This window comes from Biomphalaria glabrata, chromosome 13 (assembly GCF_947242115.1).
Source record: "Biomphalaria glabrata chromosome 13, xgBioGlab47.1, whole genome shotgun sequence".
NCBI lineage: Eukaryota > Metazoa > Mollusca > Gastropoda > Planorbidae > Biomphalaria > Biomphalaria glabrata.
Window position 1 is genome coordinate 21,572,203 of NC_074723.1, and position 15,227 is coordinate 21,587,429.

The window sequence follows — 15,227 nt, forward strand, 5'->3', positions numbered from 1 at the left end:
CATGCAGCTGACATGTCTGAGCCAGCATAGTCTTCTCTGTGTCAGGAGAGCATATAGATGCTGTGCATACTGGCCAATTTCAAAACTTCCTGGTTTCTTATAGGAGGAATATTATCACATGATTCAATGCTCCATATTAAGCTATGACTGCTATTGGCTTATTACTTGCTTTCTGATGTCTTGTACTGGTAAATATTTAATATGGCTGAACTTGGCGATGTACTTCAACTTTCCGTTAAGTAATTTATCTTCTTAGAAATTTTAGTCTTCATATTTAAAAAGAATATCATATGTTGAACTTATCTCTTCCTAAGTTAAATGGTGATCATTGTTGAAATTCAGTTTCTATCATCTAGTGATCATTGTTAAAATTAAGTCTATATGAACTGGTGATTATATTAAAATTCAGTCTATATTAAGTGAACTGGTTATCTGGTATGTTAAATTTAAATACTTCAGCATTACAAGTAACCAGAAGAAAAATCAATCACTCATTGCTCATAAAAAAAAACAAAAACATTTTTACAAATTAAATTATAAAAACATTTGATCAAAAGTGAAATTGTAATTTAATTATCAACTCCCTTGATACAGAAGATCAAATAACATGCATTTAATCACAAACTAACCCTTGGTATCCATTTGAACTCACTTTCACAATGAAACAACCCAAAGCACTGGACAAAACATTTTCCAGTCAACCAAATTATTTTTAAATCCACGAGCAGATTAAAAAAAAATTGAAACTGCATACTTATTAAAATAATTGAGCTTTCTTAAATAAAACATTACTAAAGTAAGAATAGAATACACTATTGAGCAGATAATCCAACTATATGGTGAAACAAAATTTAGTTCTTAATAATACACATTTCTGGTTAAGTTTTTATATAAGTTCAACAAAATAGATTAAAAAAAGAAATCTACAATGATCAAAATACACCCTGAAGTTGAGTTACCTGGAGCAAGTATGTTGACTAGTTTTGTAACTTCAAACATTTCACATAAATAGGTGATGTCGCTCAGTAAACTTATGCAGCTCTATAGAAATGACTTGGACACTTCACGGTCAGTTCCAAATACCTTGTACTATTACTAGATAGTGTGTTAAGAAATTGGATAATAACTAAATACAAATGTTGGATAATACTTAGCTATGGGATAAAACTCAGCATTCTTGACTTTAAATTACTGCAGGTTTATCCATGGTCTAAAAGAGGGGGGGGGGAAATAATAAGTTATTGTAGGGTTAGCACCTAGCTTTTCACATTATGAGTCCACAACATAAACTTAAGTACAAGAAGACTTAAGATCTAATAGAATGTTAAGATAGGTACAATAGAACTGAATGCCTATTTTTTAAAAAGTTAAACCACTGGCCTGTCAATAAACAAAATATTTGCCATTTTTTTAAATTCAAAATATTTACAAATACAAACAAGAATAATGTAGAACATGAAAACAGTGAGGGGTTTTACACCTCTTGATGCTTCGTTGACAGACATAATTGTGTATCATTGTTTTGTTACCGATATTAAGGTTTTAAAATGCAATTTTATGTTCTAAACATTCTAAGTAAATGATTGGCACCGTCAATAAATAAGCACATTTCTTAAATATTTGTAACATTTAAGGGAAAAAAAAAAGGTTTATGCACTTAAAATACACAACCAAGTTCCAAATGTTATATGCAGATATCAGTATCAAAAATTGGCTGTAGCTTCCTTTATAATTCCACAACAATTTGGACAATCAAGTTTTTGATTTAAAAGCAATTCTTTTTTTTTTTTTACTTTAAAATGTTGACTGCACTAATAAATTATGGATTACCAATTACAAATAAATGATGAAATCAGAACAGACATTTTTATCAAACACATTTGACGGGAATTTTTTTAAATTTTTTTTTTCCTGTAGCTTTGCAAATAGAATCGGAACTCTCCGAGGTGGAGACACAAATGTCCTAATGCCAGGTGAACTAAGTGTTGATCTATGCTCAGTGATATTAGAAGGGGATGTGTAACAACCATAATAACAACAGTAATGTAATACTTACAACTGCAATGACTAGATAGTTGAATGTTTACCACTGGCTTCAAGGTCAAGGTTGTCTCTGGGATATTTCTTCATTTTTATAAATCATGTTAATTTTCTTTTTCCTCTATTTTATTATTTCAATCTTATTCTTCTCCCTTGCAAACATTATATAGAATATGTATTTCAAGACAATATCCTCTTTTAAGGAAATACAACTGCTCCATTTTTTCACTGCCTGTGAGATAAATGACTAATGATCACACAGCAGTTGGATGTTACATTACACATCAACTCCCTTATACCACATTCATGATTGTGTCATAGTGCATGGATACCATATTACAAGTTGTATAAAATATAAGTCACAACAAATTGTTCATACATATACAAATAAAGTTCATGTTACAGGCAATACACATTAAAATGCTTTAAAAATTACAAAATTAGTAAAAAGAACAGTTACATGTAAATCTGTGTAATACTTGACAAAAAAAAATGTTCATTCATCATGGAACCTTTTCTTTTTTAGGGTATATTATATGTATAATGTTAAGAACCAGTTTAAATGATTAAATAGATAAAAAAAAAAATTTAGAAGATAATTCTGTACATTATATTTCTTGCAAAGTTGCTTTTATTTTTTTCAGAACATCTGATTATTCATATTAACACATTCACTAAAATTTCCTGTTAAAAAAAAACAAAAAACAAAAAAACTGTTCCATGCAAAGGGGGATAACTTTGAAAAATAATAATAAAATGGGAAAACAACAATTGTCATTTTAAAAACTGTATACATTCAATTATTTAAGAACAAAAGAAAGCCTCAGATGCACACCATTTCTAAGGTTGGCCTTATACACAGCAGTCTAAGCTGTTTTATTTTAAATACCTACTGATATTTAAAGAAATATGACAATAAATCTGTAAACATACTAGTCACCACTGTAAAAGGTTAAATTGTAAGTAACCATGTCATTCTCCTCATTTAGAGCCCCAAAAACTACTAAACCCCTATAAATGCAAAAGTGAAAAAAGCACTGTTGGCAAGTTCCTAGCTGACTGAACTGCAATAGGAGTTAAAGGCATATACTGCATTGACATATATAAATAACTACATTGTATTGCTAAAGTGAAAGTGTTATACACTTTATGAATAAATAGTTACTTATGGTATATTTTAAAAAATTGACTCTGAATCTACTAGTTGTAAATTGCCTTTCAATGAGTAAAAAAAATCTCCAGACGGAATAATCTAATTACCCTCAAGAAAATCAAAACTCAAATAATTTTTTTGTTAGAACTATTCATATAAATTGGTAGGTAATATTGCACAAAACCACAACACCTGATCACACAAAAAATTAGTAGTCATAGCTAAACCTTATTTATCAAATACTGCCATGTAACAAAAGAAAAAAAAAATTTCTGATTATTTCCTTACATAATTTGAATTTCAAAAATCCTGTTTATATTACTTCCCACTGACCATAAATTATGACCAAAAAATAATAAAAAATACAATCTCAGAATATTTAACTGGATTTCAGTTCCTCTGTTTCTTTAACATGACTGCATGCGTTTTAAATACTCTTGTCTGACAGGGTGATCATCTGCACCAGGACGATTGATTGGTGTCCAAACAGGCTCTCCTACAAACAAGCGTTTTACTTTGATGTAGTTCTGAAAAGAGAAAAAGAAACACAAAATATTATTTTATTGCATTGAAGAAAGACATGAACTAACAAAAAATCAGGCCGAAAACATACTAAAAAAAAAAGAAACCACACAATAACTTTAAAGGTTTTATCATGAGTACAGCAGCTCAACAATGTGGCAATGAAAACATGGACTGGTCAAGGAAAGAGCTCAGAGACCTGGTCATACCAGACATCTAGAGTAAATGTATGTATTACCTGGTATAAAGCATTGTTTTATAGAGTGAAAATTTTGGATCAATTTGGCACATATGTGTCTATATAATGTTGTTGTTACATATTCGTGTGCAGGCAACTGGACCAAAATGATTACTTTGAAAAAAAAAAGATAAAACTAGTCAATATGACACTACATAAGTCTCTTGTATTAAAATAGAAAACTTTCATTTCAGCACACATGAATACCAATACTACTACTACTAATATTAATAATAATATGAAAACCTAAGATTAGAGATTAGGCAACTATGGAAGTGATCTAAAAAAACAATATACCCTATTGTTATATCAACCTAGGGGATAGTGACAACTGACCTCACAAACTATTCAAAGTCCTAAACCTCCCTAAGAAGATTCTAGTTACCAGTCAGAGGCAATACTGCTGCAGACGTGCCACATCATCTGAAAATTTCTCAGTGGACACTGTTAATCCTTCAAATGCTCAGCTATTTTATAGAGAGTGCATTGAAAAGTGGGATTAAAATTCTTGTGTTTACAAACATTGGATACCCACTTGCTTATTTTTCTTTTAGTAGCTAATCTATGCATAGTAGCCTATTGAACCTATACATTTTTGAAAAGCTAATTGAATAAGGAATTTAATTAAGTCCAGACAATTAACATATATTTATAAAAAATAAAAAATTATTTTAAAAAATAATACAAACCATTTTTTAAAAAAGCACAATAAAAATTTAATCCGTGAGAATCACAACTAATAAAACTTGAAAAAAAACACCACATTTAGAAAATTTTAAGAAAAATATATATACACACATATATACAAGAGTTGTAAAAGTAGAAAGAATGATTATTTACAACTGTCTGTGATATTTAGCAAAACACTCAGGACACAGTCCAACTTTGCATCCTGAGCACTCCCACCCAGTTCTGACACGAGTTGGATGACCAGCAACACACTGTTGTTTTTTCCCCACTGGCAGTTTGCTAAGATCATGTCCATCAAGTGGATGACCTGCTACAGTCTGGGTTAGTGGTGTTGGACCCATTCTTGCAGCCTCCATCTCTGTTCTAGTGCGTTTTCTACGTATCACTTTTTGGGGAACAAAGTTTGATGTCATGCTCTCTAGTGCAGACACGATCAAATTGTACCTTGAGAGCTTTGGTCTGTCTGATGTGTTGCTATGGTAGATTATATAGCTATTTAGAATAGCTCTTCCAAATAGGGAAAAAAAAACTTTATTTGTCCATTTCAAGCTTCTGCGCTCAGCCATATACTTGTAAAGTTTTTCGTCGCCTAAGTCAACACCACCCATGGCCTGGTTATATGCATGAATCACAGCAGGTCTTCTTACAGGTTGTTTCCTGCTGTTTACTGTATCAATGAGACCAGCTTTACTAGCAGTAGACAGCAAGATTGGCTTTCTGCTATTATCCTGGTAAGCCAAGCAAAGCAGATTTCTGGCTGCGATGAGCTCCTTGTTTTTTAATTTAGTTTTTACACAAACATCTGGTAGCCCTTTTCTGTTAGATCTAACAGTTCCTGTAGCTGTAGTGTTTTCAGTGAAAAGTTCTTCCAATAATTCTATGGAGGTAAAAAAATTGTCTATCCCTAAGTGGTGTCCTCTGTTTAACAGACCGGCTGCAGTCATAAGCCTAATAATAAGCTCATGTGTATAAGACCTGCCATTGCCGATTCTTCTTCCTTGACTGCCCTCATATATTTCAAACTGGCAAAGATAGCCATTAGCACTGTCTGATAAACACCACATCTTAATTCCAAATCTGGCATGCCTCTTGTTAGGCATAAACTGGCGGATATGAGGGTTTTTTTCCTTTAAACCCAATCATACTTTCGTCAATGCTGACATTTTTAGTGGGGTGGTAAAAGCATTTAAATTTAGCATTGAAATACTTTATAAGTTCTTGCACCTTGAAAAGCTTGAAACCAAGATCATTTCTATCTGGTAACAGCGTGTTGTCAGCGAAATGAAGAAATTTTAGAATAATCTGATACTGATCTCGGTTCATGTGAACAGGGAACCAAGGTGTTTCTTGGCTCAGATTGCAGGAGTCCAAATAAGCGTTATAGTTGGGCTTTTTATTTAATCCCATGTTCATTGTCACACCTAAAAATGCCCTAAACTCTTCCATTTGTGGACACGAGATCTTGGCGTAGTTTCCAGGTTTTCATGGTTATCTTAGATGAATTGCCTGGAGTACTTATTGGTTTCGTTTACAACCAAATTGACGATGTCAAAAAAAGGTTGACATAGTCCACAGGCTTTGCATCTGGAGCTGGTGCATGTTTTGGGCCTGGTTGGGCTGTAAATAAAACTGGCCTGGGACCACAATCATGATCATCAACAGGTGTCCATTCTTCAGCAGAGGTTGTAAAAGATTCTGCCTCATCTGATTCTGAAGAGAAAGAAAAAAAAATTATCATAAGATATAGATCTAGACTAATTATACTGAAATTATTATATTACAGATTGACTTAGACTTAGGACCTAGATCTATTACTATTAGATCTAATATTAGTAATATCACTAATATTTTAAATTAAAGCCTACTAATTTTCAAATATTGATCTAATCTAATAATGTAAACAAACACTTTGAGGTGCCACGTCCCTTTTAGTCACCCCAAATTAAAATAATCTATGGATAAAAACATTTGTTAAAAAAAAAAAAAAAGATCGCTACACGTGAAGAATATTGCCTATATTTAGATCTAGATCTAATTATCCGTATAATTTGCACTTACCAGATAAATCTTCATCTAAATCAGAATCCATAAATTCATCGTCAGTTAGGTTGTCTTTATTCAGATTTGGAAAATTAACTTGACTGTCACTACTCATTTTTGATTGATTAAAATCGTCTAGAAAGAAATTAACTTGGCGTCCTTTGCAAATTCAAAGTCGGAAGTGAAGGAAGTAAACGGATATGTACGGTTTTGCAACTAATTACAGAGAAAATACGAAAGAAACGACCGTATATAAACGAAGCCACGATCGTGGCCTCACGCCTTATAATTTCTGTTTACACCAAGCCACGATCGTGGCCCCACGCATTTTGAGGGTTAAGGGGAATATAATGAATTTTGTTTCCCTTTCATGAAGCTCAACCCTGGCAGTGCCAGAGAGTGAGAATTAGTTCCTTTCTACAATATTAATAATGATGTCATTATTTATATAATACTGTTAATAAACACAATGTAGGCTCAAGTAGCTTTCAAAATGTGAATGGGAATGTCAAAATGTTATTCTTAAATATAATGATGCATGTAAAGATGTATGTAGTGATGCATGTAGACTCCCTGAGCTACAACTGTTGGTCCAACCTTTGGTCCATGTACTGAAAAGGCACTTAGGCCTTGAGAGAGAAACATCGAGAAACTAGAAGTCCATGAAAAGTAGTTGTCCAAGGGACATAGAAAGCAATCAGTTCATTAAGAGATGAGGGTATTAAATCATTATAGATGCAGTGATAGCAAAGTGGAGTGAACAAGAAAAGCAGTATCAGAATTGTGTCTTCATTTACATAGGGCTATAGGGCTCAATGAGCAGCACTTATTGGAATGCACTGACTTAGTAATCATGTATACCTAGCACAGTATGATAGAGTCTCAAGGAAGAAGAAAAATACAGAAAATTACTTTTTAAAAAAACAAAGCTTATAATAATGTGTATCAATTAGTTTGGATCAGTCATGTAATTAAATTTGTAATAGATCTAAACTAACAATTATAAATCTGTGCGATTACAAATATTTTTAGCTATTGTTTTTGTTTAGCGCAATTACATGCTTTTAGCACAATTACATGCTTTTAGCTTTTCCAATACACTATGATCCTATCACTTGGAAAGGATTACGGGGGGAAAAAAAGGGGGGTATCTGGGTGATAGCTTTTTTAAAGTATTTATAAAAAAAAAAAGGGAGTGACCTGAATTCAAACTCGAGGGCTAAGGCCTCCTCAACATCACCTTCAACATTACAAACTGTATCAAAAAAGAAAACTGATACCACATTCTTTCTTACATGTTGCCCCTAATTCAGGGCTTTAGTTAACTGCATGATTTTATCTTAGAGAAACAAGTTCCTTGTTATACATACATCAGTGTTAAGTGAAAATCTGTGGTAGATTCCAGCAGGGACAATAATGAGATCATCTTTGGAGACTTCAACTCTTATCCAACGATCATCAGAATCCCTCACATCAAAATATCCACAGCCTTCAAGAACAAATCGTATTTCTTCATCTGAATGAATGTGTTCAGTGTAAAAGTTCTTCAGCTGAAGATTGAAAAGGCTAAAATTAGAATGGAGCAATAAATGTATTGAAAATAAAGAATCACACTATTACCCTAACTGATAGTTTTTTTTCTTGCAGTGTGTTACTGCATGTTTTTTCTTTATGTTGAATTCAGAAACAGTTTGATTTAGTTTTTCAATGCCAGAAATTAAGATCTAGTTTTAAATTTACCATTGAAAAGATGTCTAATTACTTCTAAATGTTAATGTGTATGTATATACCTGTATGTAGAATGTCAGTAGTTAGAATTATTCCTTTTGGCAAGAGAGTTAATATTGTAATAAATGTTATATATTACATAATATATTATTATGTAAATAGGAGAGTGTTATTCAGGCTTATAGTGTTGGCCTTGTTTATTGTTATCTATATATATAATTCTCAGCTCAATAATTTGGACACCAAGAAGTAAAGAAAAGAGCAATATTATATTTCTGCAAGTCGGACTAGAGTTACCCCACGAAAAAAAAAGAGGAGGGGAAGAACAAGTAGTATTCACCCATCACTAAATAGCAGGGCCGGATTTTACCATTGTGACCAAAAAGTCATAAAAAAGATCACTCTTTTATTTATTTCTACCACATGTAACTTTAGGGCCAAAAAAAAAAAAAAGAGGGGGGGGGGGGGGGAGAACAAGTAATCCACTCTGTATTCACCAGCCACTAAATAGCAGGGCTGGACTCAACCGTTGTGGGGTCCTATTCGAAACGGATTTCGGGGGATCAAGTTTGGGTAGGGATACGGATAATAAGTGAAAATTAAGAGTTTGTATTAGAAAATAAATTTGTCTTTGCATTTTATTCATTCTTTACTATGTACAGAATTATTTTATGAACCTTGCATATAGCAAAGTCATACAGTATATCATTAAAAATTCTATTTCCTACATAGATCACGCTCAATAGCAAGAATTACCAAATGTTTCAGTCTATCTTCGAGAATTGTTGACCTCAAGCAATTCTTCATTAGTTTGAGGTGCGAGACGCTTCTTTCACCAGATTCCTAAATTACGGGCATTGCATAATGCCGTTTTTTTATCGTGGGTAGGATTGGCGTTTTACATATTGAATGACACTCCAAAATTATAATTTTTGTCTATATATTCAGGAGATTTGTATGAGTTTTCAAAAAATTGTAATAATTTCGGAGATTTCCAGGACTTTTTCGTATAATTTGCAATTTCAGATTTCCAGGAGCTCCTGGGTAAATCAGGAAATCTGTTATGTTATATGGTTTGATTTAATAATTTACACCTTGAATTAGCACGGGTCCAATGAAAGTGCAGGGCCCACTCGGGTCGCATAGTTTGCAGTGGCCTAAGGCCGGCCCTACAAAATAGCGGCGTATGGGTCGACTAGAATATTTTATTATAACTAGCATTAAAGGATAATTCTAAGTTATTTCTTGAGTAAAACTAACTGAAAGTTTTCTACTACCAATATTCCACACAAGTGAAAAGTTAATGTTTTAAATAAATAGCTTAAAACCTTGTTATCATAGTCAGGCAGAGTTTCTCTTGATATCTCACACAGATCTTCATAAGTGTATCCTCTTTTCTTTCGCAATTCAGCAAACTCTACATTTGTCTCCCAAGTATCTGCATTAAACTGTCAATAGGTATTGATAAATAAGTAGAAAAATAAACATTTGTCATAATTTTTGTAAACATTTATAATACCATTTAAGTGTAGTAATTTTGTAAGAATAACATGTAACTGTTGTTCTCTAATATAGATAAGCACTTCCACCTTACTCAGGACTGTGACAATTGGTTCTAAACAATCATTTTAAAAAAGAAGTAAAATAAATTACACTTGAACTCAACCCCTAACAAGTCAAATAGAAAAAAATACTTTTTAAAAAAACAAAAATAATATTGAGAGAAAATACATCAATTATTTTGAATCAATCATGTCATTAATTTTTAACAGATCTACACTAGCAATAATAAACTTGTGCGATCAGAAATATTTGTATTAATTGTTTTTGTTTTGGGCAACTTTCATGCTTATAGCATGCTCAGTGTGCTACGATCCCATCACTATGTGAACCAGTTGAGGGATATCTGGGACAAGGTTTCTGTGCTGACTTATCAAAAGTTATTTTTTAAAAAAAAAGCTGCTTGAGTCTGAATTCAAACTCGAGTCTTGAGCCTCCATGATGGAAGGCTGATGTGGTATTTAAGTACTTATAAAAATAGAAGATTTTATACTTATCTATTGCTAGTTAGCCAATGACCTAATTCTCTACACAAGGCTTATCTCCCTTAGCTTAGTACATTTCTGTATAAAGCATAATTAATTAATTACAACTCAATGATTAAATAATAGGTTAATTTTTTTTATTGATTCATGTGGTGTCATCAACAATGAATAATTGTTCATAGTTTCAATTTGATTCGACAAAGGGAAGTGGGAGAAATAGTATGCACAAGATTTATACTCAGAGTGAGTTGATATATATCCTTTCTCAAAGGATTCTCAACACCAACCAAAAATTTGTATGGCTGCAATAATGAAAATATTTATTTAAATTAAATTAAATGCCAACTTATATTATATAATCCCAATGGGATAAATGTGTATTTACCTTCATATATTCTACACCACATTTTTCAAAGAGTTCATCTAGGCTTACAAATACAGGAGGATCAAGCATGTGAGTCTCCCTCTGGTCAGCATTAGAGTCATCCATGTACCAGGCACGAACCATTTTACAGTCTGAGATAAAAAAGAACTTATTTCCTCAATGTGAAGTACAAATCCAGTCTCCACTTTGTGAGACCCTTCTATCGCTAGTCTGATTGACCTACAATTTGATACAGTACTACCTTACTTCTTAATTAAGCTTACTACTAATTCTCAGTTAAGAATTAAGAAATACAGGTGTAAAATATGATGGAGCTCAAATATATAACTAATGTCAATGTGTACATCCTTTATAAAAAGTACTATCAAAATATGTCTAGCTGCAATTTTATGAGGCAACCTGTCTCTTATTATTGACAATAGCCTCAGTGAGTAGCAAGCATTGTTGCATTGTGTCACAGGTGCTAAAACAAAGAGACTCAAAGGAAATGAGAAATTCAATACCGGTAGTTCAAATTAAATTAATGGCCCCAATACTTAATGGTGACCAAAAAATAAAAAAGATATTTTTCACATTGGCAGACCTATTACTTCAATTAGGTTAAAAAAAATACCATAAAGCTCATGATATGAAATCATGTTGTAAAGAGCAACATGAGCTAAAAATGAAATTGAAACAAAAATTAAAGGTTATAATAAAAAAGAAATAGATATAAATATTAGTTCTGAATTGAAGGAGAAGGAAAAATATTTATTAAAAAAAAAACACTTTTGATTAATTTATTGAAAAAATATAAAAACATCAATGTACAAATAAAATGAGAAACAAACAATTATTTGGATCATTAATTTGATTTATTTTCTTTTGTCTTATCTAACAGACTAGTTGGATAACAATAAAAAAAACAGTTTGTACCGGTATACTGAATTTAAAAACAGTAGATCAAAAGAAGACATCGCACCTATTTGGATCCTGATAATGGTGAAATCAGATTTTCAATTATGTTTTTAGTTTCCGAGATCTAAAAGTAACAGGCACAAGTATGTGTAGTGGCATACACCAACTGGCTATCAAATGTAGACCAGACAATATTTAGATTTGAGTCAAAATGAGTTGTGATTGCTAAGCCTCTATAGGCGCCATGGAAAACTTCTACAATATAACCAGCCACCACCACAAAAGAGATTGGACTAGATTGCAATGAGCTACACTAAAGCAATAATAATTGTTTGGAAAAAGATGAACAGACTGCACAAAATCAAAATCGACTTTTCCCTACAGGATCACCAAAAAATAGAAAAATGCATTATTACACCCAGATATTAGAAGATTAATTCAGTTATAATGTAGGGAAAAAAAAAGCACTATTTGAGACTACTAGAGAAAATTCCAAGAAAGGTTCAAATGACTCTGTGAAGACGAGCATCTTAAGATGAGTCCAAGTCGATCAATCTCTGTTAAAATTAGTCAATTCAGTAACTCAGGGCAGTCATTTAGTTGTTATAAGTCTACTATGATCATTCAATTATTTAATGTGATTTCTACATTTGTTTATTGGGATCTACTATTCTTCTTTATCTTTGATTGAAGTGTAAAAGAGTGTAAAAGAATTAACCATTCAATCACAAGGTATCACTATGTGAGTACTCTGATGCCAAAATGTTAGAAAACCATGTGTTGTTGTTCCATTGAAAGACTATAATAAATAATAACCCTACCTAAAGGCTAATTAATTACTGTAATAAAATTACATTGGGTTGAATTAGATTTATTTTATGTTTGATATGAGCCTTTTGCTGCAAAGGTAATTAATTATTATTGCTAATGTCATTATTTCGGTCCCAAGTGATACAAAGAATTGAATTAACACAATAGTTTTGAAAGTAAACAAATTTTATATTTTGGTTCTTCACTGTTATTGGACAGTACTTGGATTTCATTGGGGTAATGAATCGGCAATACCGGTAATGCATTGCCTAGAGCTCACTCTAAAAAATTTTGGTTTTAATTTCACCTTAATTCTAGTAGACAGAAATTAAATGCAGCAGACAGGTTTACCTGGGTGGCGTGGTGGCTGAGCGCTGGCTTCCAAACCTGGGGTCCTTGGTTTTAATTTTTGTGAAGACTAGTATTTTGAATTTATGGATTTTTTGGGCGCCCCCAAGTCCACCGAACTCTAATGGATAACTCACTTTTGTTGGGGAAAATAAAGGCGGTAGGTTGTTGTGCTGGCCACAAGACACCCTGTTTGTTAACGGTTGACAAAAAAAAAAGAGGACTTAACATCATCTGACATGAGGTCTGAAAGGAGAACTTTACTTTCCAGGTTTACCTATCTTCACTGCACTGATAAAAAAATAGATGTGAGATTTTCAAGTCCAGTGTATCCAATGGCAGATTGTCAAGAAATCTTGGAAAAGAGGATGCATCATCACATGAAAAAAAAGCTTTAATCCTAACAACATCCCTTTATGCTTCAAAAATGAGGACAGTATACAGATATAGTATATAGATAAAGCAGAAAGTAAGGCGTATGTATGTATGTATATAGTAAGTATGTATGTATGTCCCAAATAGAAATCAAAACAGTTTGACCAATCTTGATAAAACTTGGCATAAATGTTCCTTTGATACTAACTGGAAAAGCAACATATGTAAAGTAGCCCTAAAATAAACTTAAGACTCTCCAAAAAAAAAAGTTTCCCAACTCTTTGAAAGTATCATTACTATATCATGGATCCAGGTTATATAGCCCTAGAATACTTTCCCTTCTATTCAAGTTGATTACAGGGTAAAAAGTGTTGGAGGCAAAATGAACATTGTTCACAGTTTTATATTGCACCAAAATCTGAATGCAGATCATAATTTTCAATCGGAAGTTGTACTTATTCCCCAATTAATATCAGGTACGCCTACCCATTAGAGCTGGGCAGACACAGAGGCGCCCTAAAGATCCCAAATTAAAAAATCCCAGGCTTCACAAGGATTCTAACCCAGGACCCCTCGGTTCTGAAGCCAAGTGCTTACCACTCAGCCCCAGTGCCTTCAAAATACAAATAAGCAAGATCCAAAAGTGAAGTAATCATTACAAAATGTTAGGACCCTAATAAATTTTAAAAGTAATTAGTAAAGAAGCAGGTTAGTGATGCCCCGATTTTTGACAGTGTTCACAGATGCTCCAAGCCCACATTAAAATGAAATAGTTTCCCCTGATGATAAAATTCTTTGTGCCACCCTTTGTGGGAAATCTTTAAAAAAAAAAAAAAAAGAAAAGCAATTTCGTTCATTTAGAATATGCGCAGAATTTCACAGTTGTTAGCTCTGAAGCCTTTGGTGGAGAGACTATTTAAATTATATCCTGCTTTGAAATCATATTTTTCTCAAAAGAAGTGTCCACCATAATCAAAAGCTTCTTGAAAACAGGTGTACTGATTTCTACTACTGAATTGTTTATTGAGGGACAAAATGTCAATTTGATACTCTTGGTTCAGAAATGCATGATAGAAGCATGAAATTTAAAAATTTTGCAGAGCATTTCAGTGAGAGTGGCCTATTGGACTGGTTAAAACTCTTTCAGATGGGTCACACAGAAAGTTGATCTATCATGGAAAACGTTTCAGAAACCTTGCAGTTTTAATTATTAGTTAATAACTAGTATTAGTTAATAACTAAATAAATTTTATTTAACTACGTGCGTAGGCCTACAATTGTAACAATACATTGTGTGTAAATTGTGAGTGTGTACATTCTGATATTTTGTAAAAACGTCTTTAGAAGTTCAAGTTGTTGAAAGCAAATATAGACTTTATATTGCTCAAAAAAAAAAAAAAAAAAAACACATGTTACAACTCTATCTGCCTAATAATGATCATAATCTAGTCACCTGTTAATAGTGCTAAGTCTTAATTTACTAGATCTAGAATAATAAATAGATTTTTATAGAAAGATCTAGATATATCTAGATCTAGAATTTTAGATCTAAGTCTAAATGACAAGTCTACATTGAGTCGTGATTGACTACATTGAGTTACTACAAGCTAGGCAATGTAAATCATGTAAAACAGAAAAACATTTCTGTCTAACTGACAGATACTTTACTTGACATAGTCGACATAGATAGATTATTTTAGATCTAATCTATATTATTATTTTATAGAATTAATCTACAATCTAGATCTAGAATCTAGCTGAAGATTTCAGAGCTGAAGAAAACATTCACCTACAGCCTACAGCGTGATGTGATTGTAACGCTAAGTCGGTATCTGTGTTTGCTGTTTGGCTAGATTTTGTTTGATAATATTCACCAAAGTTTGCCTTGCAGACACAATCTATTATTTTCCTGTACATGTAGGTAAGTCTATTTAAATCACTGAGCTATATAGTCTA

General features: G+C 32.4%; 2 protein-coding genes across 5 annotated transcripts; both read right to left on the reverse strand.

Annotated features, from left to right (window-relative positions):
* Positions 1–545: 545 nt before the first annotated feature.
* Positions 546–15,224, reverse strand: LOC106065922 (acireductone dioxygenase-like). 4 transcript variants are annotated; one of them, XM_056008588.1, is made up of 5 exons: positions 15,065–15,224; positions 10,842–10,972; positions 9,740–9,859; positions 8,054–8,233; positions 546–3,720 (listed from the first exon to the last, which is right to left on the reverse strand). In XM_056008588.1, exons 1-5 carry the CDS (start codon positions 15,186–15,188, stop codon positions 3,601–3,603), a joined length of 675 nt encoding a protein of 224 aa, XP_055864563.1. In that variant the 5' UTR covers positions 15,189–15,224; the 3' UTR covers positions 546–3,600. The 4 variants fall into 4 exon arrangements, with proteins under 4 accessions (XP_055864563.1, XP_013080310.1, XP_055864565.1 ...); XM_013224856.2 differs by having other exon boundaries at positions 15,072–15,209; XM_056008590.1 differs by having other exon boundaries at positions 15,061–15,201.
* Positions 3,731–7,979, reverse strand: LOC129922458 (piggyBac transposable element-derived protein 4-like). Its single transcript, XM_056008586.1, has one exon. The coding sequence runs from the start codon at positions 5,741–5,743 to the stop codon at positions 4,790–4,792; it is 954 nt and encodes a 317-aa protein (XP_055864561.1). The 5' UTR covers positions 5,744–7,979; the 3' UTR covers positions 3,731–4,789.
* Positions 15,225–15,227: the final 3 nt, after the last annotated feature.

What these genes read in the sequence shown, in the direction of transcription:
- LOC129922458 (XM_056008586.1), bottom strand. Translation starts at nt 5,743, where the DNA reads ATGCCTAACAAGAGGCATGCCAGATTTGGAATTAAGATGTGGTGTTTA.
- LOC106065922 (XM_056008588.1), bottom strand. Translation starts at nt 15,188, where the DNA reads ATGTACAGGAAAATAATAGATTGTGTCTGCAAGGCAAACTTTGGTGAA. An exon ending in ATCACATCACGCTGTAGGCT is followed by an intron (nt 10,973 to 15,064) that starts GTAGGTGAATGT and finishes TTTTTATCTCAG; the next exon opens with ACTGTAAAATGGTTCGTGCC. An exon ending in GTGGTGTAGAATATATGAAG is followed by an intron (nt 9,860 to 10,841) that starts GTAAATACACAT and finishes ACCTATTGACAG; the next exon opens with TTTAATGCAGATACTTGGGA.